The sequence below is a fragment of the Eriocheir sinensis genome, chromosome 50 (assembly GCF_024679095.1).
Source record: "Eriocheir sinensis breed Jianghai 21 chromosome 50, ASM2467909v1, whole genome shotgun sequence".
NCBI classification, from domain to species: domain Eukaryota; kingdom Metazoa; phylum Arthropoda; class Malacostraca; order Decapoda; family Varunidae; genus Eriocheir; species Eriocheir sinensis.
Window position 1 is genome coordinate 228,080 of NC_066558.1, and position 26,394 is coordinate 254,473.

Below are 26,394 nucleotides of genomic sequence, written 5' to 3' on the forward strand. Positions count from 1 at the left end.
TCTCTGATCCATTGTTTTTGTTGTACCGCTGCTGTGTGTGTGTGAGTCCTCTAGCTCAGGGTGACCTTGGTGATGGCTGTGTAATTCACCTCTTGGTCTGCTGTGGGTCTCTTTCGAGCCAGCCAGCCTTTGCCCTAAGGCCCACAACACATCACGACAATGAGGTCACAACTCCTTGCCTGATGTCACGTACCTGCTCACTGCTAGGTGAACAGGGGCTACATGTACCTACTCACTGCTAGGTGAACAGGGGCTACATGTACCTACTCACTGCTAGGTGAACAGGGGCTACATGTACCTGCTCACTGCTAGGTGAACAGGGGCTACATGTACCTACTCACTGCTAGGTGAACAGGGGCTACATGTACCTACTCACTGCTAGGTGAACAGGGGCTACATGTACCTGCTCACTGATAAGTGAACCGGGGCTACATGTGAAAGAAGATAAACCCAACTTATCTTCACCCGGCTGGGGAATCGAACACCGGTCCTTCTGGTTGTGAGGCAAACGCTCTAACCACTGAGCTACCAGGCCGTGTGTGTGTGTGTGTGTGAGTCCTCTCAGGGTGAGAGTGACCTTGGTGATGGCTGTGTGCGTGAGTCCTCTCAGGGTGAGTGACCTCAGTGATGGCTGATGCAATGACAGACTCACCTTACCAAACCTTTTTAATCGGCCTCCACAAGTTATCTTAAGGACAGAAATAACAAGGAAAAAAATAACAAAGACAGACAGCCCTATCAGCATTATATAGCAGGGTGTTAACAGATAAGACCACATTATACCAAGAACATATGGAGTGCCTGGGTGGTGTCAGGGAGTGCCAAGTCATCACACAGCAGCATTTTTATCAGCACTGCCACCACCACTAACTGGATAGAATTAGTTAAGTGTTGTCATGCCAAGGTTGTCTCTCTCTCTCTCTCTCTCTCTCTCTGATCAGACTTTACTCATTTGTTTGTTTATAATTCTTTTATTTTCTTTTTCTTTATCTCCTCTTCTTAAATATTATCATCCTCATTTATCTCTATCTTTCTCCCTTTCTTTATCTTCATTTCTTCTCTCTCTCTCTCCTTCATTTCTATATCTTTTTCTTTCTTCTTATCTTCATTATTTCCTTCTCCCTTCCTTACAGAACCAAAATAAAACACACAAAGTCAATTTCGCCAATTTATTTTTTCATCCCATAACAATCAAATAAAAACAAAAGATAACATTAACAATAGAGGCTTTTACAGTGCTTAAAAAATCCTTCCTTTCTTAGCTCTTATAATGGTCTAAGGTTCCTGAGCCTGGGTACAGCATCTTAGCGGGAATATCGATCTTAATGTTCTAATATAAAACTTTACTCTGGGGTATAGCATCTCAGTGGGAAAATTGATCTCCACGTTCTTATATAAAAATGACTTGGGTTTTATGTATATTATCACTAAGTTATCACAGTAGAATCTCTGTCTGTCTCTATATATAGGCCTATGTCATTCAGGGTTCAATTGTCGACTCTTAGATGCTATAAGGAAAGTTAAGAAAAGAAAGAGAAATGAGAAGGGAAAGGAAATATTAAATGAAAAAGTGAAGAAATTGAAATGCCTTGGATGCAAAAATAATAATAATGATAGTAGTAGAAGTTGTAGTAGTAGTAGTAGAAGTTGTAGTAGTAGTAGAAATAGTAGTAGTAGTAGTAGTAGTAAATAGTGGTAGTAGTAGTAGTACTAGTAGTAGTAGTAGTAGATATAGCAGTAGATACAGTAGTAGTAGTAGTAGTAGATACAGTAGTAGATATTGCGGTAGATATAGCAGTAGTAGTAGTAGATATAGCGGTAGATATAGAAGTAGTAGTAGTAGATATAGTAGTAGTAGTAGATATAGTAGTAGTAGTAGTAGTAGTAGATATAGTAGTAGTAGTAGTAGATATAGTAGTAGTGGTAGATATAGTAGTAGTAGTTATACACACACACATATATATATATACCTCAAAAAATAAGTTTGTAATAATAATAATAATAATTTCATAACATCAGAGCCCACAAATTCACTCTGTCACCAAAAATACACATTTCACACTATACATCATTAATACACACTACCCTGTACAGATATATATATTAAAAATGTGTATGAAATATATATATATACGTATAGAAATGTACATTCATATACACACATACATACATATACATGGTAAGAACTTGTGTGTGTATATATATATATATATATATATATGAAAGAATAATTATAGAAATGTCAGGCTTTATGTGATGGTAAATATATTCTTGAACTAATTATGTATACCAGTAGAATGGGTTTGCAATACATATACATACATACATACACACACACAGTCATATGGCTTCAAAATAACAGCCTTGCAATATTTCTTTCTTTTTCTTCCTCTCTTTTCCTTTCCTTTCCCTTCCTTTTCACACACAAAGTACTGGCCTCTCTCTCTCTCTCTCTCTCTCTCTCTCTCTCTTTTTCTTCCTCTCCTTTCCTTTCCCTTCCTTTTCACACACAAAGTACTGGCCTCTCTCTTTCTTTTCCTTCCTTTCCTTTCTTTTCACACACAAAGTAGTCCCCCCCCCCCCCCCTCTCTCTCTCATCTACTTATCTACTATTACAAGCATCAAGAACCAGCAGTAGGTGTAGTAGTAGTAGTAGTAGTGCCAAATAGTCTCTCATACACAGCTGTTCGATGACTAGCCTCTAAGATCGGTGCCAGCTCCGCTTCCACAGTGCCAATCCGCTGTCTGAATCTGGCCCTATCACGTGCCTGTTGTTCCCAGGGGCCGCTGCGAGCCTTCCGATACGCATGACTCCACACGACCATAGGGTGGACTGTAGTGCCGCCAAACCTCACCCGGGCGGCACTCTTGACTGGCACTCCCTCACTGACCTCACGTTCCCATCTCGCATTGATTTCCGAGAGGTTGGAGCTGTCGGTTTGGTCGTCAGTTTTTGCGGCCTGGCACTCAATTTCCGGCACTTCTGGACCCGGTTTGCTCCGGCACTCCTCCTTCGCTGGGTCCTTCCGGCACTGCAACACGATCATTTCCAGTCCGAATGTCTCCCATGAGTCGTCGAGGTCTGGCAGTCCATTGGCACTCACCCCGGCACTGTCCGTCACACACACTTCATCCCAGTCATCCTCCTCCTCCTCCTCCTCCTCCTCTGAATCACTCTCTCCTGACCCTAAAATACATGCCAGAAACCTATTGATCGGCTTTTTGGCAGTGGCACTTGGAACGGCACTCACTGTGGCAACCACGGCACAGTCAACATCATCAGCAAAGTCGATATCGAGACTCGCAGCACTGGACTCGCTCTCTGACCTCTCGCGACCTGGACTGTTTGGGGTCATTGGTGGGGTTGACCTTGGGGGGCGAGGGGGGTAGAGGGGTGATATAGGCACTGGGGAAGAGGAGGGGAAGGAGGAGGAGGAGGAAGGAGGAAGAGGTTGAGAAGAGGAGGAAGAGGAAGAAGGAATGCATGAAGAATTGGATACCTGAGGAAGATCGCAGAAGGAAGAAGAGGAGGAGGAGACAGAGGAAGGGGAGGAGGAGGAGGAGGAAGAAGAGGAAGAGAGGGAGGAGGAACACCAGTCAACACCACCACCTCCATCACCACCATTTTCACCACCACCACTCGACTCCTTCAACTCCTGCAGGAATCTTCTTGAGCGCGTCCTTTGATCCTTGGTGGGGCGTCGGAAGAGCTCTGGCATCCTACAAGTGCCAACAATAGGAGCCGGCACTTCCCTGGGGGGCGTCCTATCCCTCTGAAATATCTTGGGGATTGGCTGTTCAACTCCCTTATACTTGTCGTCTTCGGTTGAGTGTGGCGGCGGTGGTGACGGCGTGGCCCTCTCAACCACTCTGGCATAGCTCACAGCGGCACTCAGGCTTCCACTGGCACTGTCCGGCACATGCTCGGCACTGCTTGAGGGTCTCTTTTCACTGTCTAGCACTCTCTGGTTTTGTGTGGCACTGCACGGCACTTTCCTGGCACTCTGGGAACTTGTGGCACTGACCAGGACTTCATTTGCACTGTTCGGCACTCTCTTGGTAATGTAGCTCCTTGTGGCACTGTCGTAGCCTTGTTTAGCATCACCTGGCACTCCCTTGGCATTCTGGGTTCGCTCTGATGGCAGCCTAACACACATTCGCACTCTCTCTGGACTTTGCGAGCTTGTGTTAGACATTAGACCAAACTTGGCAAGGTCTGGTTTTGCGATTTTGATACAGTCCGGACTTGCTGGGACCTTAAAACACACTCGTACTTCCTCTGGACTTCGCGAGCTTGTGTTTGAACTTGAACCGGACTGGGTAAGCTCTGTTGTCATGATCTTGATACAGTCTGGACTTGCTGGGACCTTAAAACATAATCGCACTTCCTCTGGACTTTGCGAGCTTGTGTTAGATGATGGACCGGACTTGGGAAAGTCTGGTTTCGCGATTTTGATACAGTCCGGACTTGCTGGGACCCCAAAACACACATTCTCTTGCCCTGGACTGGCTAATTCTCCCTCTCTCGCTCCTTCCTCTGCAATTTCTCGGACTTCTGGACCTAAAATCGGACCTTCCTCAGCCTCCCTCTCCTCCTGATATCCTATAGGACTCTCGGACTCCGTGAACTGCCCTGGACTTTCCTGAGGACTGGTGGCACTTGTAGGGTCAACCTGGGTCACATTTTGGGTATCTAGTGCCTTGGTGTTGACAAAGGCATGGGCACTTAGGGTATCTTCAATCACGTCATTCTGGAAGTCTTGTGGTGAGTACGGGATGATTGGTGTTGTGTCCTGATGGTGAGGCGCCTTCAACACCACTGGAGTTGCCGGAGTGGTGGTGTAGTAGCCTGGCGGGACCCATTCTTGTGCGTAGGGGTTGAGGGGCTTGCTGGAGGTGGTGGTGGTGGTGGTGCCAGGGTAGCTCTCGGGCATGGTCCTGGGCACAAGAACATAGCTGTTAATACCCATCTCAGCGCTCGGGTAAACACAGTCTGCCTCCATCTTAGTGCTTGGATAGTACCCGTTCGTACCCATCTTAGTACTAGGGTAGACACTGTTTGTATCCGTTTTGGCGCTCGGGTAAACAGCGCTTGGATAGTACCCATTAGTGCCCAACTTAGTACCAGGGAAGCAGTTACTTGTACCCATCTTGGAGCTCAGGTAGACACATTCCGTCCCCATCTTAGTGCTTGGATAGTACTCGTTCGTACTTATCTTAGCGCTGAGATATCCACCTCCTGTATCCCTTCCCTGCAGCATCAGTAGTGGGTCCATCATCTGCTGCTGCTGCTGGTTGCCGGGGGGGGCGGCGTGCCACAGCCCCCCACCATGGGTCAGGGCAGGGGGCGGCATGTACTGGTGGGGTGGGGGGCTGGTGTAGTGTGCCAGGGGGGGTGGGGGGCACTCCCTCACCAGCTGCGGGTTGACCCAGTTCACGGTAGGGTGCACGGCGAATATGTTGGTCAGGTGATTCCACATTTGACCTGGAAGAGAGGCAGAGGTCAGGTCAATTGTAAGGGAAGAGAAGTCATTAAGAGCATAAGGACATAAGGAGTGTGCTTAAACATATGAAAATGGCCCTTATTAAACCCACTGCTATGTGTCCTCCCTCCTCCTCCTCCTCCTCTTTTACATACTGTTGAGTGTTACAATACTATCAATGTGTTGCTCAGTGTGTTGATCCAGTGTTGCCTCAGAGATAAGACTTGGCTTGTGGTTGTGTTGTAAGTGTTGCAAATGATAGAAGTGATTTTGGGCTTATGCAATACTAGGAAATGGGTTGTATAGTAGTGGTAGTAGTAGTAATAGTAGTAGTAGTAGCAGTATCATTATTACTATTATCATTATTACTATTATTATTATTATTATTATAGTTATTATTATTAGTCTTACCTGGCCAAGAGCTTCTATGACCCTGGGGCTTGGCAGGGGTGGGGGCCGGGTCCAGGGTTGGTGGGCGCCCCGGGGGGAAGCTCAACTTGACCTGGGGGGTGACCTTGACCCCAAACTTGACCTCGTGACCCATCCTTTCGTGACCTTGACCTGGCGGCGCTCTTGACTTGAAACCGAGAGTGGTCATGGTGGCTGGAATGACCTCAATACCTTGTTTGACCTCTCTTGACCTCACCAATTGGAGTTAAAGAGTGCAAAAGGATGTGTCACAGTGTCCTTAATGTGACCCCAAGGGGATGTGTCCACGTGCCCGCCGATGGTCTCACAAAACTTATCCTTAATGTCCAAGGTTGGTGAGGTTGGATACATGGGCGTGGCACATACGAAACATGACCTTGACACACTGGCAGGAGGCATAGCAGAGGTTTCCATGGCTCCACACGTAGTATTCATGTGTTTTCACTGGCTTTCTCGGCACTGAGGCTCACTGCTGACCTTGCCGACGCTGGCTGCTGACTGGACTCACCATCTGGGGGTTAGAATTACATCAGAAAATGAAAATAATTGATGAAATATTAATAACAGATGATTCTAGTGTGTTAAAGTCTGATATTTCACTTGTTATCCTTCTTACTGGTGCTGAGCCTCACTGGTGGCCCTGTGGCTCACCTGTAGGACATCACATTACTGAAATAATTGATGGCTGCCACAAGTGGGGACACACCTGCTGCCTCACACACAGCAACACATGCTCACTAAATTTAAACCTGATATATGATCTATCTAATGGGGCTTTGTTCCCTAAGACCCCCTGTAATGTTTGGGCTTTGCCTCCCAAGACCCCCTATCGTGGTGGCTTCGCCCCCAAAGACCCCCTAACGTAGGTGCTTCGCCCCCAAAGACCCCCTAACGTAGGTGCTTCGCCCCCGCTTCTATTTCCCTGAAGTCACTTGTCCCCCAGCACTGCCTCCACGGTCCAACCAAGAATCCATTTTGTAAGTATCGAGTTTTCAAGAGGTGGCTAATTTTCTTCAATATTAACCGTTATTCCACTTATTCTCACCTTATCTCTTCCTTTCGTAGCGCTGCGTCCCTCCTGACGTGACGTGCTGGGCTCACGTGCTGACCACAGGCAGACGACAGGCCTATAGGCTCCCTCAGGTGGTGAGTAACGATGGCTTATGGCTCACTTATTTCTGGCTAGTATCACTCTTCACTTGCGTAATTAGTCCTTTTCTCTGTCCTGTGATGGCGCTGGGGTTATTGATGGCTTGGAAGTGTCGCAATTAATGGTGTCTCTTTCGTCTCGTCCTGTTCGTGTGTGAGCCTTGTAAACAATGGCCGCGGAGGGACGCGAAGTAGTGCCCGCAATGTGCCAGTTATCAGTTATCGCGTATTTGGGGATTACGCCTTATCTCGACTGGCTTTATTAAGTTTATTTTAGCTTTATTACCTTTATTTTTTGGTTTGTAGTTGTGTTTTGGGGGTAAGGAGGAAGTTAGCATAGATGAGGTAATTGTTGATCTAGTATTTGGGGCTATTTCCTGTCATTATATTTGGTTCTTCTATGTTATTTTTGTTCTATTATTTTTATTTTTTGGTTTATAGTTGTATTTTCTCTTTATTCTCTTATTTATTCTATTCTCCTCCTCTTCGATACTTTTATTTGCAATTTATCTAATAATTTCCTTTTCCTCCTCTTTTTTTTTCTTTTCTCTCTTAATTCTTCTTTTCCTTTTCCTTTCCTTATTTTTATTCTTTCCTTTCTCTTATATTCTTCCCTTCTCTTCCTTTTATTTGCATTTTTCCATTTCCTTTTCCTATTTTCCTTCTCCTCTTTCCTCTCTTCTTCCATTTTCTCCTCCTCCTCCTCTTCCTTTTATTTTCTTTTTTCCATTTCCTTTTCCTATTTTCCTTCTCCTCTTTCCTCTCTTCTTCCATTTTCTCCTCCTCCTCCTCTTCCTTTTATTTTCTTTTTCCATTTCTTTTCCTATCCTCTCTTCTTCCATTTTCTCCTCCTCCTCCTCTTCCTTTTATTTGCATTCTTTCTTTTCTTTTTCCTATTTAATATCCTCTTCTTCCCTTTTCTCCTCCTCCTTCGACCTCTTCCTTTTATTTTCCTATTTTCCTTCTTCTTTTTCTTCTCTCTTAACCTTTTTCTCTTTCTTTATTTCCTATTCTTTCCTTTCCTCATTTTCCTTCTCTTTATCTTAATTCCTCCTCCTCCTCCTTCTTCCCCTCTTCATAATATATAACTAATAACCTACATATAATTAATTTAACAGCCATTATAATGAGTTACCGCTTCTAATATTATATACCCTATTTAATCGCCTTTACGTATATTTTAACCATCTTCCATATTTTCTAAGGCAACTATCATCTTTATTCTTACGTTTTGTGGTTCGTGTGTTCAGTGCGATGCGTTTTAAAAGAGAAATCGCTAATATCCTTTTAATTTCTATGACGATTCTTAAGTTTTGTAGCTGTAGAACGATCCCACTTAATCGGCTTTACATATATTTTATCTATCTTCCATATTTTCTAAGGCAACTATCATCTTTATTCTTACGTTTTGTGGTTCGTGTGTTCAGTGCGATGCGTTTTAAAAGAGAAATCGATAATATTCTTTTAATTTCTATGACGATTCTTAAGTTTTGTAGCTGTAGAACGACATACCACACACTACATATTTATTTTAATCGCCTTTACGTATGTTTTATCTCTCTTTTATACTTCCTAAGGTGACTGTCATGTTTGTTACTGCGTTTTATGGTCTGTGTGTTCAGTGCGATGCGTTTTAAAAGAGAAATCGATAATATTCTTTTAATTTCTATGACGATTCTTAAGTTTTGTAGCTGTAGAACGAGATACCACACACTATATACTTATTTTAATCGCCTTTACATATATTTTAACCATCTTCCATATTTTCTAAGGCAACTATCATCTTTATTCTTACGTTTTATGGTCTGTGTGTTCAGTGCGATGCGTTTTAAAAGAGAAATCGCTAATATCCTTTTAATTTCTATGACGATTCTTAAGTTTTGTAGCTGTAGAACGAGATACCACACACTATATACTTATTTTAATCGCCTTTACATATATTTTATCTATCTATGACGATTCTTAAGTTTTGTAGCTGTAGAACGAGATACCACACACTATATACTTATTTTAATCGCCTTTACGTATGTTTTATCTATCTTTTATACTTCCTAAGGTGACTGTCATGTTTGTTACTACGTTTTATGGTCTGTGTGCTCAGTGAGATGCGTTTTTAAGGAGAAAATCCACAATATTCGTGTAATTTCGAGGGCACGCGGAGGAATACACGCATTGCATCATCTCCCAGGTTAGTGACTGAGTGTCGTACGTCTGAGCTAAAAGTGTCGTACTTTGGATATATTGACTTGTAAAAAACTATATTTAAACTAAGAAAATGGCAGTACAGTTGATTTATGACTATTTTTAAACTTTATTTGATCTTTACACTAATTTATATGGCTGTACGGGAAGTTTAACGATTGATAATGGACGTAAATTGGAACACATTGGTACTTCGTAAGATTGAGAGCTAGGGAATATAGATGCCTTAATATAACCAACCCTAACTATAAATAACCCCTTTTAGTAGTGTATAAACATTCTCCTACATCATACGGTCATAATAATCGATAGTTACAGCCACCAGTCATTCGTATTCATACACTGATTATCGTACATTTCACACCATGACTTCCCCAAGCACGTGAGTCATGAGGAAAATCACGAATATTTGTGACGTCATTAAGCGATTCATATCCTTTGTTTATATTCGGCAACGGAAGGGAGAATGACGTTTCCAGACTTAGATAAACGTGTAGCCTTAGAGAGAGAGAGAGAGAGAGAGAGAGAGAGAGAGAGAGAGAGAGAGAGAGATCCCTTCTATTAAAAATCTATCAGGTATAACACAAACACACACATACTTACAAACATTTTTATTTTCTTTACTAATAAAACACCACAGATATCATTGCATACGGATAGATAGATAGATAGATAGAGAGAGAGAGAGAGAGAGAGAGAGAGAGAGAGAGAGAGAGAGAGAGAGAGAGAGAGAGAGAGAGAGAGAGAGAACAGTGGAAACTATTACAAAAAATGGGTTCATCATCTTAGGTAGACTGGCTTTGTAAATTCTGGTAGTTATAATAGGCAAGGTGGTGTGTGTGTGTATGTGTGTGTGTGTGTGTGTGTGTGTGTATATGTGTGTGTGTGTGTGTGTGTGTGTGTGTGTGTGTGTGTGTGTCATTTTGCAAGATTTTCAGTATCATGGTTAGGTTAGTGTGTGTGTGTGTGTGTGTGTGTGTGTATGTGTGTGTGTGTGTGTGTGTGTGTGTGTGTGTGTGTGTGTGTGTGTGTGTGTGTGTGTGTGTCATTTTGAAAGATTTTCAGTATCATGGTTAGGTTAGTGTGTGTGTTAGTGTGTGTGTGTGTGTGTGTGTGTGTGTGTGTGTGTGTGTGTGTGTGTGTGTGTGTGTGTGTGTGTGTGTGTGTGTGCATTATGAGGTCCCGTTGGAGTACTGTGACTTGTTCTTGAGCAGGTAGTTTGCCAGCCACTCTATGGGGTCGCCGGGCCTGGAAATACAAGAATAAATACATAAATAAATGAACAAAGAAACAATGAAAGGAAACAGAAAGAAAAGTTGGTAATTTGGTAGTCATGGGAGTTTTGTAATAACAGGATTTTTAGTTAATTTGTTTTTTCTTAATTTCAATTGATTCATTTCCATTAATATATATATGTGTGTGTGTGTGTGTGTGTGTGTGTGTGTGTGTGTGTGTGTCTCTCTCTCTCCCTCTCACCCAGACTCCCCATCCTTCCCGTGGCCTAACTCTCCTTGTTTTTTCTTAATTTCAATTGATTTATTTCCATTATTATATATATATGTGTGTGTGTGTGTGTGTGTATCTCTCTCTCTCTCTCTCTCTCTCTCTCTCTCCCAGACTCCCCATCCTTCCCGTGGCCTACCTCTCCTTGTTGAGCTGCATCACGGCCTGCAGCAGGATGGGCACAACAGTCTGGTCCAGGTACTGTCGCGTGGGCAGAGTGGACAGGTCAACGCGCTGCCTCTTGGTCACAGGCTCACCGTTGCTCTCGCTGCCAGCCCCGCCACCCCCACCACTGGCCTTCTGTGGACATGAGGATTAGGGTGAGATGCTAACCTGGCTTGTATGTGACCTGACCTGATGCTAATATGACCTTACCTAATGTATCTTACCCTACCTTGCCTAATTATCTTGACATTTATCATCAATACTATAATCATTATTGTTATTATATACTATTACTATTAATATTATTGATATTACCTCGACGGCATCACTTACAACATCCGAGGATTCTGCTTCCGAGTCCATCTCTCTCTCTTTCTTTCTTTCTCTCTGTCTCTGTAAGGTTAAGTTACATTAGGGTGCGGTCTGTTATTGTTATTATTATCATTATTATTATTAGCAGTAGTAGTAGTAGTAGTGGTAGTGGTGGTGGTGGTGATGGTGGTGGTAGTAGAAGTAGAAGTAGTAGTAGTAGTAGTAGTAGTAGTGTTGGTGGTCGTGGTAGTAGTAGTAATCGTAGTAGTATTTAACCACCCTATTTCACCTTCTAATGCTCGCCTGACACCTATTCTTCCCGCCATTAAACACAGACGCCATAAAAAAGTCAGAAAAAGAAATAATAACCAAAAATGTCAAATATTTAACCGCCATGCCTGGACTCCTTACAATTTCTCCTCATTAAACCCTATTTTCTCCCTTTTCCCTGTTATTTCTTCACCCTATTTCAATTTCTAATCCTCGCCTGATATCCATTCTTCCCGCCATTAGACACAGACGCCATAAAATTGAGAAATAAAGGAATAATTACCAAAAATGTGGAAAATATTTAAACCGCCATGCACTCAGATTCCTTACAGTTTCTCCTCATTAAACCCCATTTTCTCCCTTTTCCCTGTTATTTCTTCACCCTATTTCACCTCCTAATCCTCGCCTGATACCTATTCTTCCCGCCATTATGCACAGACGCCATAAAAGCGAGAAATAAAGGAATAATTACCAAAAATGTGGAAAATATCTAAACCGCCATGCACTCAGACTCCTTACAGTTTCTCCTCATTAAACCCCATTTTCTCCCTTTTCCCTGTTATTTCTTCACCCTATTTCACCTTCTAATGCTCGCCTGATATCCATTCTTCCCGCCATTATGCACAGACGCCATAAAAGTAAGAAATAAAGGAATAATTACCAAAAATGTGGAGAATATTTAAACCGCCATTGGCTGAACGCTTCCCTTGTTTACGTCCCTCTTGGCCTCGGTCTTGGAGGCATTAATAAATAAATAAAAAAATACATTATTTTATTACTTTTAACCTGAAATAAAGTAGTTTGGGATATAAGTAAGTAAAGTAGTGTGGTAATAAGTATCCGGAAGCACTTATTGAAATGCCATAATTATTTTTCTTCAATATTTGCTTCTCAAACGTGATTTTTTTGTGAATAATAAAGAGATTGAGTAAATAAAGTTAATAAAGATAAACAAATAAAATAAGTAGAGTAAATAAAAACGATAAAAATACCCAAATAACAAAATAATGCTGGAACGAACATTAATTTTCCTACCAAATAGCAATTAAGTAAATAAAAACGATAACAATAAATCAATAAGACAAATAAAGTAAATAAAAGGAATAAAAACAATAAAAATACCCTCAAATAACATGACCGAGGGGGACAAAGTTAAGTCTCTGGCCAATTCGGAGCGGGTGCAGACGCCACGGGGTAAGTAGCCTTCACATTTTTGCCATTATTTCCTCACCCACACCTGTCCACACCTGTCCCGCCACACCTGTCGCATCCTTAAGCATCCACCTTTACGCAGGATGTCGGTGAGTCCTTCAAAATGGCGTAAAATATGAGAAAATGACGTAACTGTAATGGAGTTTTGGCTGCACCATCGGCCACTGAGGTGTTTCCCCGGGTTGAAAAGTGTTATAATTTTTTTGATTGTACGGATTTTTAGACGTCACGAAGCGTCCATATTTAGTGTACTTGTTCTTTATTAAATTCTCCATCTTTCTTGACCTCGTGAGTGCGTCAAAATAGCGTAAAATATGAGAAAATGGCGCAAATAGATCGGGTTTTGTGGGACAGCATTGGCCACTCAGGTTCTTCCCCGCATTGAAAAGTTTTATATTTTTTTCAATTATACGGATTTCTACGCATTTCTAAGCCTCCTTATTTTGCTTATTTGTTCTTTATTGGCTCTTTTACCTTCCATGTCCTTGTGAGTCCGTGGAAATTGCGTAAACTATTAGAAAACGCCATAAATAGGTTGTGTTTTGGGTCAAGCATCGGCCACTGAAGTGCTTGGTGGAGGTGCCCGCATTGAAAAGTTCTATATGTTTTTCGATTTTTGAGATTTCTAGATGTCACAAAGCCTCCTTGTTTGTTGTACTTGTTCATTATTAAATCCTCCATCTTCCCTGTCATCGTGTGTGTTTAATTATAACGGCGTGATGGTAAAATAAGAGGAAATCGAGGTGGCATCATGAGTTTTGAAGATGCACGTGCGGGAGTATTGTATTGCCTCCTAGGTGATCCTCATTTTCGGACGCCTTGTGTGTGTGTGTGCGTGTGTGTGTGTGTGTGTGTGTGTGTGTGTGAGAGAGACAGCCTTGCCTAGGAGGGGTTCTGACAGCAAGGTTTGCCTCTTCCAGGATGTTTTGAGGTCAAGGTTTGTCTTACTCCCACTAAGCTAAGTGGACTTGTGTTGTCCTGTGTGGCTCCACTAACCCACACACCACCTGGAAATCCCCAGCAAAGAGTGTGGCCCTGCATGGCTGTGGACGGCACTGTGGCCCACCGCTTCCCACGGCACCTGTGACCCTCAGCTGGCCACGGCTAAACTATGATACTTAGGATCCCACAGACAGGGGTGTCACCTCCTTGACCCCCCTTAGGGTCACATATGTGCATATGCATGTTATGCACCCATGCACATATATATGTTGGATATGCATGTTATGCACCTGTACAGGTGCCCTGCGCATTACTTATCAAGATAAAGAAAATGTACATGAACTTCCCAACAGGGGGCCTTGCCCTCCTCACCTCCCCTGTGTGTTCACATTCCCCCAGTGTGCTGCCCTGCCTGCTGTGGCTGCCTGGGCTCACACACACACACACACACACATTTCACAGCTATTTTCACACTTATTTTGGTCTCTGCTGCTGCTGGTGCTGATGATGATGGTTCCCCCAGCAGGAAGACGAGATGTGGGCCCCTCTACACATGCGCAAGATCTTCGTGGGCGGCATTGACTACACCACCACGGACGACAGCCTGAGGGAACACTTCTCATCATGGGGCGACGTGGTGGACGCCGTGGTGATGAAGGACATGAGCAACAACAGGTAATACATCCTGCCTTGCATTCTGTTTCCTTTGCTTAATGCACACACACACAATGACTTTCTGACCTTACCATAAAAAAAACACGCCCTACCCTTCACTGACCCCACCCTTCCTACATCCCCAGGTCACGCGGGTTCGGCTTTGTGACCTTCGGCAGTCCAGACCACGTGGATGCTGTACAGAAAGCGCGGCCCCACAAGGTTGACGGCAGACTCGTCGAAACCAAGAGGGCCGTGCCGCGCGGGGAGACAAATAATTCTGTCCTGCCTACCAGCTCTCACCCAGACCCCACACACACCCGCATCTTCATAGGGGGGCTGCCGCAGGTGTGTGGAAGCAGGGGGGAGAGGGAGGAGAGGGGGCGTATGTGTGTGTGTGAGAGAGAGAGAGAGAGAGAGAGAGAGAGAGAGAGAGAGAGAGAGAGAGGGGGAGAGAGTTAAAAGAAGGAGGAATTTTAAAGAGAGGAGGGAAAGTGTGAATTAGAGAAAGTAAGGGAAGGAGAGAGAGAGAGAGAGAGAGAGAGAGAGAGAGAGAGAGAGAGAGAGAGAGAGAGAGAGAGAGACTAATCTAGACCATACACACACACACACACACACACACACACACACACACACACATCATCCCTAATTACGCACACAGGAATGCTACGTACACATGAAGGAAGCCTACACACACACACACACACACACACACACACACACACACACAGAGGTAAGAAATGACTATATATAAACCTATCTATCCATCTACCTATCTATCTATATATCTATCCATCTATCTATCTATCTATCCATCTATCTATATTTATCTATCTATCTATCTATCTATCTATCTATCTATCTCCCCTACAGGATGTGAAGGAGGAGGACTTGGAGACGTACTTTGCAAACTTTGGGCGAGTCACCTGCGTCAACATTATGTACGACAAGAACAGCGGGCGACACCGAGGCTTCGCTTTCGTGGACTTCAACGACTACGACCCAGTGGACAAAGTGCTGTGTGAGTGCGTGTGTGCGTGTGTGTGTGTGTGTGTGTGAAGAGAGGAAGGAAAGTGTGGATTAGAGAAAGTAAAGGGAGGGAAAATACATGTGTGTGAGAGAGAGAGAGAGAGAGTGTGTGTGTGTGTGTGTGTGTGTGTGTGTGTGTGTGTGTGTGTGTGTGTGTGTCTAGGCTAGCATAACTTAACCTAACCTAACCTAATTTCCATTCCGAGAGAGAGAGAGAGAGAGAGAGAGAGAGAGAGAGAGAGAGAGAGAGAGAGAGAGAGAGAGAGAGAGAGAGAGAGAAACTTGTACTGTAAGAATTAAAAGAAAAAAAATTATAATAAAAAAATCTAACCTAATGACCCTTCCTCCTCCTCCTCCTCCTCCTCCTCTACCCCTTACTTTCTTCCTCTTCCTCCCTCCTTACCTCCCATATCCCTCCTCCTCCTCCTCCTCTTCGTCCTCCTCCTATACCTCTTACCCTCTTCCTCCTCTCCTTTCTCTCCCTCATATCCCTCCTCCTCCTCCTCTTCCTTACTTCCCATATCCCTCCTCCTCCTCCTCCTCCTTCTCCTCCTCCTCCTCCTCCTCCTCTTCCTTACCTTCCATATCCCTCCTCCTCTTCCTTACCTTCGATATCCCTCCTCCTCCTCCTCTTGCCTGCCTTCTTCCTCTTCCTCCCCCCATATCCTCCCTCCTCCTTTTCCTCCCCCCTCCTCCCCTACAGTAACCAGGAACCACAGCATCAAGGGGCGGCTTATTGATGTCAAGAAGGCCATCAGTAAGACAGACATCAGTAAGCTCAAGACCCTAATGACCGGGGCGATGGCGGGGCCCGAGGCAGCCTTCCTGGCATCCTTCGGCGGCTCTGGCGGGTCCAATGATGGCACCCCTGCCTCCACGCCCATCCCGCCCCCCCTCGGAGCCCTCCCCGCCGTGCCAGGTATTGTTGTTTTTGTTGTTGTTGATGATGAAGTTGTTTTTTTGTGGAGTTGATGCTTGGGAATATTTTTTTGTATTTGTTTCTATTTATTTATTTTTCTCTCTCTCTCTCTCTCTCTCTCTCTCTCTCTCTCTCTCTCTCTCTCTCTCTCTCTCTCTCTCTCTCTCCTCCCATAAACCATTTTCTCTCTCCCTTCTTCCTTCCTTCCTTTCCTCCTCCTCTCCTTACTATCTCTCTCTCACTCTCTCTCTTTCTCTCTCTCTCAGGTACTTCTGCAGCATCACTCAACGGGTCGGCGAGCGGGCGGCCGTCGGCTCCTGGGGGCGGCGGGGGCGGCTCGGGGAACGCCAATGCCTCGGGAACCTTAGCAATGCCCCCCATGGCTCACCCCTTCTTCCCCCGCCTCCCCCTCGCAGGGCTGCCAGGGTTCTCTGCTCAACTGAGGTCGGGTTGGCAATACTGCTTGTCGGGGAACGCGGAGGTGCTGCGGAACACTGCCGGTGAGTGTTGGGAGGGGGGGTTGTGTGTGTGTGTGTGTGTGTGTGTGTGTGTGTGTGTGTGTGTGTGTGAGGGGGAAGGACACCTAAGCTAATCTATTTGTCTCATTCTTTAACTAACTTTACCCGGTAGCAGTGGGGGTCATGTTTCTTAATGGTCCCTCTAAGCGAGAAAAATGAGAAAAAATCATCACTCACACAAACCATTTCATAATATATATCAACGCGTTTGTAATCAGTTTATGTATCATCTATTTTTTTGGGGTTAAATCATGGCACAAATTTGGCCTGTCGCTGCTACATGGTAAAGCCACAAATTTGGCCTGTCGCTGCTACACGGTAAAGCCACAAATTTGGCCCGTCACTGCTACATGGTAAAGCCACAAATTTGGCCCGTCGCTGCTACACGGTAAAGCCACAAATTTGGCCCGTCGCTGCTACACAGTAAAGCCACAAATTTGGCCCGTCGCTGCTACACGGTTAAGTCTAACCTAACCACTAACCTCCTTCTAACCAGCGTATTTTGTCTAACCTTACTATAAAAAAAAATCCGCCCTTCCCTTCCCCCCAGGAGCCATCAGCACCCGACCCTCCGGCGCACCCATGATCGCACCAGCCGCCATGACCGGAGCCGCCGCCGCCAACCTCCTCGGGACCGGCAGCGAGGAGGAGGAAGAGGAGGAGGAGGAGGAAGACCAGGTTATGGACACGGAGGATGGGGGTTCCGAGGCTTGGGGGGGCACCAGGGGGGAGGACTCCTGCCCCCCCAACGCTCGGGTACTGTTTATTGAGCCCTTCTATGGGGGGTCACACCGCCAGCTCATCGCCTGCCTGAGAGGGGGTGAGTAGGGTGTGTGTGTGTGTGTGTGTGTGTGTGTGTGTGTGTGTATTTTTCTCTCTCTGTTTATCTGTTTCTCTCTCTCTCTCTCTCTCTCTCTCTCTCTCTCTCTCTCTCTCTCTCTCTCTCTCTCTCTCTCTCTCAATCATTTATTTTCCATTTTATTTAATTATTTTTTTCTAACCAAAAAAATAATCATAATAATCTCTCTCTCTCTCCCTCCCTCTCTTTCCTTCTCCCTTCCCTCTCTCCCTCCTCTCTCTCCTTCTCTCCCTTCCCTCTCTCCCTTCCCTCTCTCCTTCCCTCCAAAAAAATAATCATAATCTCTCTCTCCCTCCCTTTCTCTCCCTCTCCCTCCTCTCGCTCCCTTCCTCCAAAAAAATAATCATAATCTCTCTCTCCCTCCCTTTCCTTCTCCCTTCCCCCCCTCCCTCCTCCTCTCTCCCTCTCTCTCCCTCCCCCCTCCCTCTCTCTCTCTCCCCCCCAGACGAGAGTGTGATAGGGCCGGAGGAGGCGGCACTGTTCACGCTGCCCAGCAAGAAGTGGCACTGGCGGGCTCGAACGGCAGCACTCTACTTCTTCCAAAAGATTCCCCTGGCACATGAGTTCAAGGTGAGTGCCAGGGTTCAGTAGTAGTAGGAGTAGTAGTAGTAGTAGTAGTAGTAGTAGTTATTTTGGGCATTGTAACCTAATTTTCTATATATTAAACTTTTTCTTCTTTTCTTCTTTCTTCTTCTTTTTCGTAGTAGTAATAGAAGTAGTAGTAGTAGTAATAGCAGTAGTAGTAATAGTAGTAGTGGTAGTAGGCTAGGCTAGGTTAGGTTAGGTCAGGGTAGGTCAGATGTCTTCATTCCTCAATCACAACCTGTCCCCATTATTATTATTATTATTATTATTATTATTATTATTATTAGATTAGGTTAAGTAAGGTTAGGTTAGGTCAGATATGTCCATCCCCCTATCACAACCTGTCCCCATGTCTCTCGATCTTAGGTTAGGTTAGGTCAAGTTAGATTAGGTCAGGGTAGGTCAGATATTTCCATCCGTCCCTCTATCACAACCTGTCCCTATGCCTGTCGATCTTAGGTTCTGTTTGCCTCGTCCACGCTGAACTTGTGTGAGCTGGTTGGCCTGCGCCCCGACCTTGTCCCGCTGAAGAAGGTCCTGTACTTCCACGAGAACCAGCTGGTGTACCCCGTCAAGAAGCAGAAGGACAGAGACTTCCAGTACGGATACAACCAGATACTGTCATGGTGAGTGTGTGGGTGTGGGGGTGTGTGTTTCTCCTTCCCTTTCCTTCCCTTCCCTTCCTTTTCTTACCCTTCCCTTCCTTTTTCTTCTCTTCCTTACCCTTTCCTTCATTTCCTTTCCTTCCCTTCCTTTCCCTTCCTCTCTCTCTTCTATAACCAAACCTTATCTACCCTACTCTATCCCACCCTTACCTAACCTATCCTAATCTATCCTAATCTAACCTACCCTCTTCTAACCTAATCTAACCTAACCTATCCTAACCTAACCTATCCTAACCTAATCTAATCTAACTTAACCTATCCTAACCTAATCTAACCTTACCTAATCTAACCTAATCTAACCTAACCTAATCTAACCTAACCTAATCTAACCTAACCTAATCTAACCTAACCTATCCTAACCTAATCTAACCTAACCTAATCTAATCTAACCTAACCTATCCTAATCTATCCTAACCAAACCTAATCTAACCCACCCTATCCTAACCTAATCTAACCTAACCTAACCTAAACTAACACATACAAAGCTTCTAACACCCTATTCCCTCTCTCCCTCCCTACCCCCACCATCCTCTACAGCCCATACAAAGGCTCTAACACCCTACTGCCTCTCTCTCTCTCCCCAGCCTGGTAGCGGACGTGATAGTGTTCAACTCCCAGTACAACCTTGAGTCATTCTTGCGCGAGATGCCCCGACACATCAAGCTGCAGCCGGACCACCGACCCGACACTCACACCCTGGTGGAGGCTGTCCGGGCAAAGAGCAGGGTGAGCAGGGAGGGAGGGAAGGGAGGATGAGTGGCAGGCTGGAGGAACGGAGGACTGCCTAAAGCAGTGGTTCCCAAACTTTCTGGTCGTTAACCCACTTTTCATACATGACCCTTGTCCATGACCCTCCCCCCAACCATAACCTGTGTCTACAGTGACTACTGTCCCACACTCTTTAGGTCCATATAAAAACCACTCTAGCAAATCCTATGGGCCCATAAATTCTGCTGTATGTCCCCCAGTTTGGGAACCAGTGGGTTAGATGGATGGATTGTGTTGACAGAAATGACCGCTACACTAAATTCTGTTGTTGTTCCACAACAATCAGCTGCCACCTTTGCTCCCCCCGTGTGGACAAGCTACAACAAGCATCAGGCTACACGCTTGGCGTGTCATCCAAGATTTGACGACGAGATGTGTTTTATTTTTGACATTTAGGGAAACTTTTTTTTGTCATCCTGATGTCTGCACCAAAAAATCCCTTGACGATGAAAGTGGTCATGGTGACTGGAAGGGTCAACTCTTCACTGTCCTTCCCTTCCCTCAGGTTGTGTTCTTCCCTGTCAACATTTCCCACAAGACGCGCTCACCCAAGGACGCCCTGGAGCCCCTGCACATAATCTGGCCGCACCGCTGGTGAGAGAGAGGCAGAGATTGTTACAATTATTGTTACTGTTCATTACACTTATTACACGCACATACACACTCCCTGCCACCCTCTAATCTGCCTCTCTCATCCCAGGGAGCATGACAAGGACCCCACCACGATGTTCAAGGTCCTGTTCCAGCTTGCCGAGGCCGGACTCAACTTCCGGGTGTGTGTGCTGGGCCAGTCCTTCAGCGAGAACCCTCCCATCTTCGCCGAGGCCAGGCAACGCTTGTCCAACTTCATCACGCACTGGGGCTACGCGGAGAGCAGGGAAAAGTAAGAGAGAGAGAGAGAGAGAGAGAGAGAGAGAGAGAGAGAGAGAGATTGCTTACCTTGGCTATAGATAAACATTGCCATCCAAAACCTCACTGTAAAAACATATCAGTATTTTAACACCTCTTTTTCTTCCTTCTCTTCTTCCTCCTCCTCCTCCTCCTCCTCTTCTTCCTTCATCTTCCTCTAATGCCTCTTCTATTCCTCTTCCTTTCCTCCTCCTCCTCTTTGTTACACTTCATCTCTTTCTTCTTCCTCCCCTCCTCCTCCTCCTCCTCCTCATCTGCCACTTAATACAACAGTGTTCACGAGAATCAGTACGCTTACCAACACACGAACACACTTAGCAACACACCGACACACTTACCAACACCTGTCCTAACCCTGTGTGTCTCCCCGTAGGTACTGGGAGCTGCTGCACACCGGGGACGTGGTTGTGTCGACGGCCCACCATGAGTTCTTTGGGGTGGCCATGCTGGAGGCAGTGGGGGCCGGCTGCTTCCCAATATGCCCCAACAGGCTGGTCTACCCCGAGATATTCCCACAGGTGAGAACGGGGCTGTTGTTGTTGTTGTTATTGTTATTATTCTTGTTGTTCTTTGTTGTATAGAAAGTTTCGTTTGTAAGGAAGCATATGTGAATTTTCTGAGTCAAGGCCTGTAGTAACTGTTGTGGGATAAGTTAGGTCATGTTAGGGTATCTTCAAACACAGGATAGCCAGCACCTTATGGTGTAAATCAACAAAGAATGACCTCACTTTGTTGTATAGAAAGTCTCATTAGTAAGGAAGCATATATGAATTTTCTGAGTTAAGGCCTATAGTATTTGTTTTGGTTTTGTTAGGTCATGTTAGCAAAGAATGACCTCACTTTGTTGTATAGAAAGTCTCATTAGTAAGGAAGCATATATGAATTTTCTGAGTTAAGACCTATAGTGTTTGTTTTGGTTTTGTTAGGTCATGTTAGCAAAGAATGACCTCACTTTGTTGTATAGAAAGTCTCATTAGTAAGGAAGCATATATCAATTTTCCGAGTCAAGACCCCCCCCAAATTCCTGACATGACCTCTGACCCTTGACCTCCTTTGACCTCTTCCGCAGGAGTGTCTGTACAACACCACACAGCAGCTACAGAAGAGTCTGGCCCAGTGGTGTGCCCGCCCACAGCTGGTTCGGTCCAAGAAGGTCAACCTCGATCTCAACACCTTCTCCTGGGCAACACTCAAGGGCCAGTACAGTGACCTCCTGACCTAACGTGGCCTGACCTCACCTCCTCAACCTCCAGCGCCTCCTCCTCCTCCTCCTCCTCCTCCTCCTCTGATGGGAATGGAGTTGTCGACCTTATGAGTATAGTGACCTAACCTGATGTGGCCTAAACTTCCTCCTCCTCCTCTTCTTCTTCTTCTTCTTCTTCTTCTTCTTCTTCTTCTTCTTCTTCTTCTTCTTCTTCTTCTTCTTCTTCTTCTTCCTCCATCTCCTCTAATGCCTCTTATTCTTCCTCCTCTTCCTCCTCCTTCTCTTTTTCTTCCTTCTCTTCCTCCTCCTCCTCCTCTTCCTTACACTTCATCTCTTTCTTCTTCTTCCTCCTCCTCCTCCTCCTCCTCCTCCTCCTTACACTTCATCTCTTTCTTCTTCTTCCTCCTCCTCCTCCTCCTCCTCCTCTTCCTTACACTTCATCTCTTTCTTCTTCTTCCTCCTCCTCCTCCTCCTCCTCCTCCTCCTTACACTTCATCTCTTTCTTCTTCCTCCTCCTCCTCCTCCTCCTCCTCCTCCTCCTCCTTACACTTCATCTCTTTCTTCTTCCTCCTCCTCCTCCTCCTCCTCCTCTTCCTTACACTTCATCTCTTTCTTCTTCTTCCTCCTCCTCCTCCTCCTCCTCCTCCTCCTCCTCCTCCTCCTCCTGCCACTTAGTACAACAGTGTTTCCGAGAGTCAGCCAGTCAGTCAGTAGGTTGTGTCTGTGTGTCTGTCTGTCTGTTTCTTTACGTAATGAGAGAGAAGAAGAAGAAGAAGAAGGAAACAAAGAATGAATTAGCAAAAGGTGGTTTAGAGAGAGAGAGAGAGAGAGAGAGAGAGAGAGAGAGAGAGAGAGAGAGAGAGCGAGAGAGAGAGAGAAATCCATTACGACATTATTCCTTTCGTAACTCTCTCTCTCTCTCTCTCTCTCTCTCTAATATGTAAGAGAGAGAGAGAGAGAGAGAGAGAGAGAGTTCACCATTACAACCGAATTTTTTTTTTTCTTTCGATGTTTCGTAATCAATTTATTTTCTCATCTTTTCGTAAGTGATGCAGAACTTTATTTTTTACGTAATAGAGGAGCGAGAGAGAGAAGGAGAGAGAGAGAGAGTGGGAAAAGTCTATCAATGCAACTTCATTTTCCTTTTTGTCATTTTCTAATTTATTTTCTCCGTTTTTCTCTCTTTTCATACATAGAGGAGGAGCGAGCGAGCGAGAGAGGAAGAGAGAGAGAGAGAGACAGTCCACATAATTTATTTCTCGGTTAAGTCATAAATACTTCCGCCATGATATTTAAATACCCCAGAATTCTCTTATTGGTACCAGTAATGGCGCCGATCAGAAACAACGGTACCATTAACAGTGTCAGATCAATCCCAATGCCATGTAGCACCTCTTATCGGTACCAGAAATGGCGCCGATCAGAAATAACGGTACCACTTTCTCGGAACCCTTACCGAAAAACCGCACCCTGACCCGACAAAAATGCCTTCGGAACGACCTCCATGTGCGTCAGTTCGTACGTACCACACAGTTGGGCCTTAAATAACCAGAGTGGCGGTGCGTGTGACCTTTGATAACCTTTGATGACCTTTCAAATACAAAATAGGGAGGGAGGGATTTCAGGGTCAAGGTCAGGAGGAGGAAGGGGGGTAGTGGGGTATGACTAGGCTGTTCGTCGCTCTTGTAGTCTGTGTTGTAGTGTGTAGTGCGTCGACGTAGTGACTCGTAGCGACGTCGGAAAAGTAGCAGCGAGCGCAGTTCCTTTCCTGGCCTTTCTCTTCCTTGGTACCAATAAGCGACTATCGGTACCATTGACTGTCAGAATTGGTACCTTTAAATGACTGCCGGTACCTTAGTGTCAGAATTGGTACCATAACTTTAGTCCCTTTCTCTTCTCGATACCAATAAGTGGCTCGGTACCATTGACTGCCAGAATTGGTACCGTTACGTGACTGCCGGTACCTTAAAGTGTCAGAATTGGTACCATTAACTCAAATTGGAACCAGTAACTGAATATTGGTACCAGCAACTGTCAGATTGGTACCATAACTTAAGTCCCTTTCTCTGTAGGTAGTGTTGCGGATCTTCGTACTTACGGTAAATTGCCTGTAGTCTCGGCTAGCCAGTACTGGGTGTTGCGTGTTCCCGTGGCGGCGGAGGTGGAGGCGGAGGTGGCGGGGGCATGCTAGAGTGTATTGACGTAATCTTAAAACCCTCAAAATTGTGACAGCGCAGGATAGAGGTTTAGGAGCAGGACATACCCGAGTCGTCACGCCAGCCGTCGCCCGAACACGCCGTAGCTTAGGTAGGCCATAAGTCACGTAGCCAAAACAAAGTCTCAAGAAAGCGTAGTGATGTCGAGTTGACGTAGCGGTAACTTACATGAGGCTAAGGGGCGCGTGACAACACCTCTCGGAGCCTTAAGTTTGTATGTTTGAAAAGCCTCAAAGGGAAAGGGCACTGGGGGTGTTCATGGGCTGTTTTGTGACCCTGGGGAGAGTTTGACACGACCTCTGACCTGTAAAACAATCACGGGGATCCCAAAACAGTCTATGGAAAGCCCAGACAGGCCCATAACCTTGCCAGATTGCCTTCGGGGGGGTGAGAAAAGAGAGTATGTGTGAGGAAGTCTTTTAAAAAATGAGTTATAGGGTCATTTTCAGGCTGACATAGACAACATAGGGGTGGGGGGGGGGGCCTATATCCCCCCCAGAAATTATGGCCTTGATAGAGCAACTTCTAGGAGAGGGTTTTCAAGAGGGGGGATTTTCCGGTTCAAAATACAGAGGCCTTGTCAAGCCATCACCAGGCCCGCAAAACACTCCATGAATATTCCAAACCAACCCCTAGAAGAGGCGTTTCATGGATGATTTTTCAGTTGAAGATTCAGAAGCCACATCAAACTATCACCAGGCTCACAAAACAGTCCATGTAAACCCCTGAGGCTTATTGAACAGGTGAACTTGAGGCTCTGAGGCGGGTGATCATTGTGCCCCATGACGTAGACAGCTTGGTGGAGTGTGGTAGAACCGTACATGGCAACAGTTGTTCCTTGGGGCTGTCCTGCATGCTTGGTTCACTTAGTTTGTGTCTCAATTCCTTGGTCACCCCACGTTTGATGTTCTCTGTGTGTGTGTGTGTGGTACAGAAGGTATATGTGTGTGTGTGTGTACGTAATCTGTCCTTTTTGTAATTCTTGTAATGGGTCAAAAATGGGAGGTACGGATATTTTTTTTTCGTTTGTTTTTTGTCGTCGTTTGAATGTGAATTGGAAAGCGGTTTGTGATTTTTTTTTTTATTTGTGTGTGTGTGTGTGTGTGTGTGTGTGTGTGTGTGTGTGTGTGTGTGTGTGTGTGTCGTAATTCTCACACTTATCGAAAAACTTCACAATTCTGTGTTTTTTTGTATATGACAGCTAAAGATTGTGTGTACATGTGTGTGTGCGTGTCTATGTGTGTGTGTTTGAGAGCTCTTAAAACCCAACACACATTCATTACGTCGTCGCTAACCAGTAATAAATAAATGAATGATAATATATGACTCATTCCTCGGTCATTACGTAAACAAATTTTTCGTCCCCCAAAAGTTCCGCAGCGTTCCGTCTCTCAGTGGTTCGCCTCAGTGTCTAAACAATACATCTCGTCAACAACTGGTTCGTGTCGTAAATCGGTTCTCGTCAGCAACTGGTTCATGTCGTAAACCGGTTCTTGTCACCAAGCGGTTTCGTATCGTAAACTGTCTCATATTGTAAACTGGGTGGTGTTGGGAATTGGTTCGTGTCATAAATTGGTTCTCGTCACCAACCAGTTCGTGTCGCAAACTGATAGGTATTATAAAATGGGACATATTTCCAGCTGTTACGTCAAGTCAGCTGGTTCATAAAGTCAGCTGGCTCACGTCAACAGCTGGTTCGCACTGTCATTTACGCCCCACAACCTCAAACCCCAGTCAACCAATCTGTCAACCGGTCGTAACCACGCTCGCCGAGAATCATCATTTCGAATCACAGTCTTGAAAAATGTTTCGTATGTGTTTCGTAACTGGTATGTGTTGTGTGACCTTTTGACCTCCCCCCCTGACCTTTTGTAACTGTGTGTGTGTGTGTGTGACCTTTTGACCTCCCCCCCTGACCTTTTGTAACTGTGTGTGTGTGTGTGTGTGTTTCCGAAGCTACTGATGTATTTTGTGTTTCGATTTCCGAGTGTTACGTCGAAAGCCAAAAAAAATATCCTTGTATTCGTAACTCTATCGCCATTTCTGTGTGTGTGTGTGTGTGTGTGTGTGTGTGTGTGTGCCGTCACCACCGACACAAACAGCAGCATACGGAATACTCTACAAGTCTTCCAAGTGTTACGTATCGCAGTGTTTGTCTTGAGTCTTTCATCCAATGCTCTCTGTAAGGAATTAGATTACGTATTAGATTTTCTCTCATTTATTTTGTTTACAAGTGGAAGGTTTGTGGTTTTGTTAATGGAGGACTGTGTATGTATGTATGTATGTATGTATGAAGCGCACACACTCACACAGACACTCACATACACACAGATGCACACACTCTCACACACACAAAACTGATATTATTTTTCCCTTCCCTTTCCTTTTCCTCCCTTCCTTC

The 26,394-nt window shown here is 45.1% G+C and overlaps 3 protein-coding genes across 7 annotated transcripts; 1 reads left to right on the forward strand and 2 right to left on the reverse strand.

Moving 5' to 3' along the window:
* Positions 1-1,155: 1,155 nt before the first annotated feature.
* Positions 1,156-7,259, reverse strand: LOC126982060 (uncharacterized). The gene is made up of 3 exons (XM_050833775.1): positions 6,958-7,259; positions 5,895-6,423; positions 1,156-5,485 (listed from the first exon to the last, which is right to left on the reverse strand). Exons 2-3 carry the CDS (start codon positions 6,079-6,081, stop codon positions 2,622-2,624), a joined length of 3,051 nt encoding a protein of 1,016 aa, XP_050689732.1. The 5' UTR covers positions 6,082-6,423; positions 6,958-7,259; the 3' UTR covers positions 1,156-2,621.
* Positions 7,260-10,109: 2,850 nt separating this feature from the next.
* Positions 10,110-12,250, reverse strand: LOC126982062 (protein dpy-30 homolog). 2 transcript variants are annotated; one of them, XM_050833781.1, is made up of 4 exons: positions 12,175-12,250; positions 11,247-11,324; positions 10,906-11,066; positions 10,110-10,511 (listed from the first exon to the last, which is right to left on the reverse strand). In XM_050833781.1, the coding sequence occupies exons 2-4, from the start codon at positions 11,292-11,294 to the stop codon at positions 10,436-10,438; spliced, it is 285 nt and encodes a 94-aa protein (XP_050689738.1). In that variant the 5' UTR covers positions 11,295-11,324; positions 12,175-12,250; the 3' UTR covers positions 10,110-10,435. The 2 variants fall into 2 exon arrangements, with proteins under 2 accessions (XP_050689738.1, XP_050689739.1); XM_050833782.1 differs by having other exon boundaries at positions 11,265-11,324; positions 12,175-12,240.
* LOC126982061 (uncharacterized) lies at positions 11,060-25,141 on the forward strand. Of its 4 annotated transcripts, none has more exons than XM_050833776.1 (14): positions 11,060-11,086; positions 14,191-14,342; positions 14,468-14,669; positions 15,195-15,342; positions 16,054-16,269; positions 16,536-16,769; positions 17,338-17,607; positions 18,092-18,216; positions 18,691-18,857; positions 19,481-19,622; positions 20,170-20,258; positions 20,365-20,547; positions 20,947-21,091; positions 21,643-25,141. In XM_050833776.1, exons 1-14 carry the CDS (start codon positions 11,075-11,077, stop codon positions 21,793-21,795), a joined length of 2,238 nt encoding a protein of 745 aa, XP_050689733.1. In that variant the 5' UTR covers positions 11,060-11,074; the 3' UTR covers positions 21,796-25,141. The 4 variants fall into 4 exon arrangements, with proteins under 4 accessions (XP_050689733.1, XP_050689735.1, XP_050689737.1 ...); XM_050833778.1 differs by lacking the exon at positions 11,060-11,086 and adding an exon at positions 12,674-12,707; XM_050833780.1 differs by lacking the exon at positions 11,060-11,086 and adding an exon at positions 12,686-12,707 and having other exon boundaries at positions 14,194-14,342.
* Positions 25,142-26,394: the final 1,253 nt, after the last annotated feature.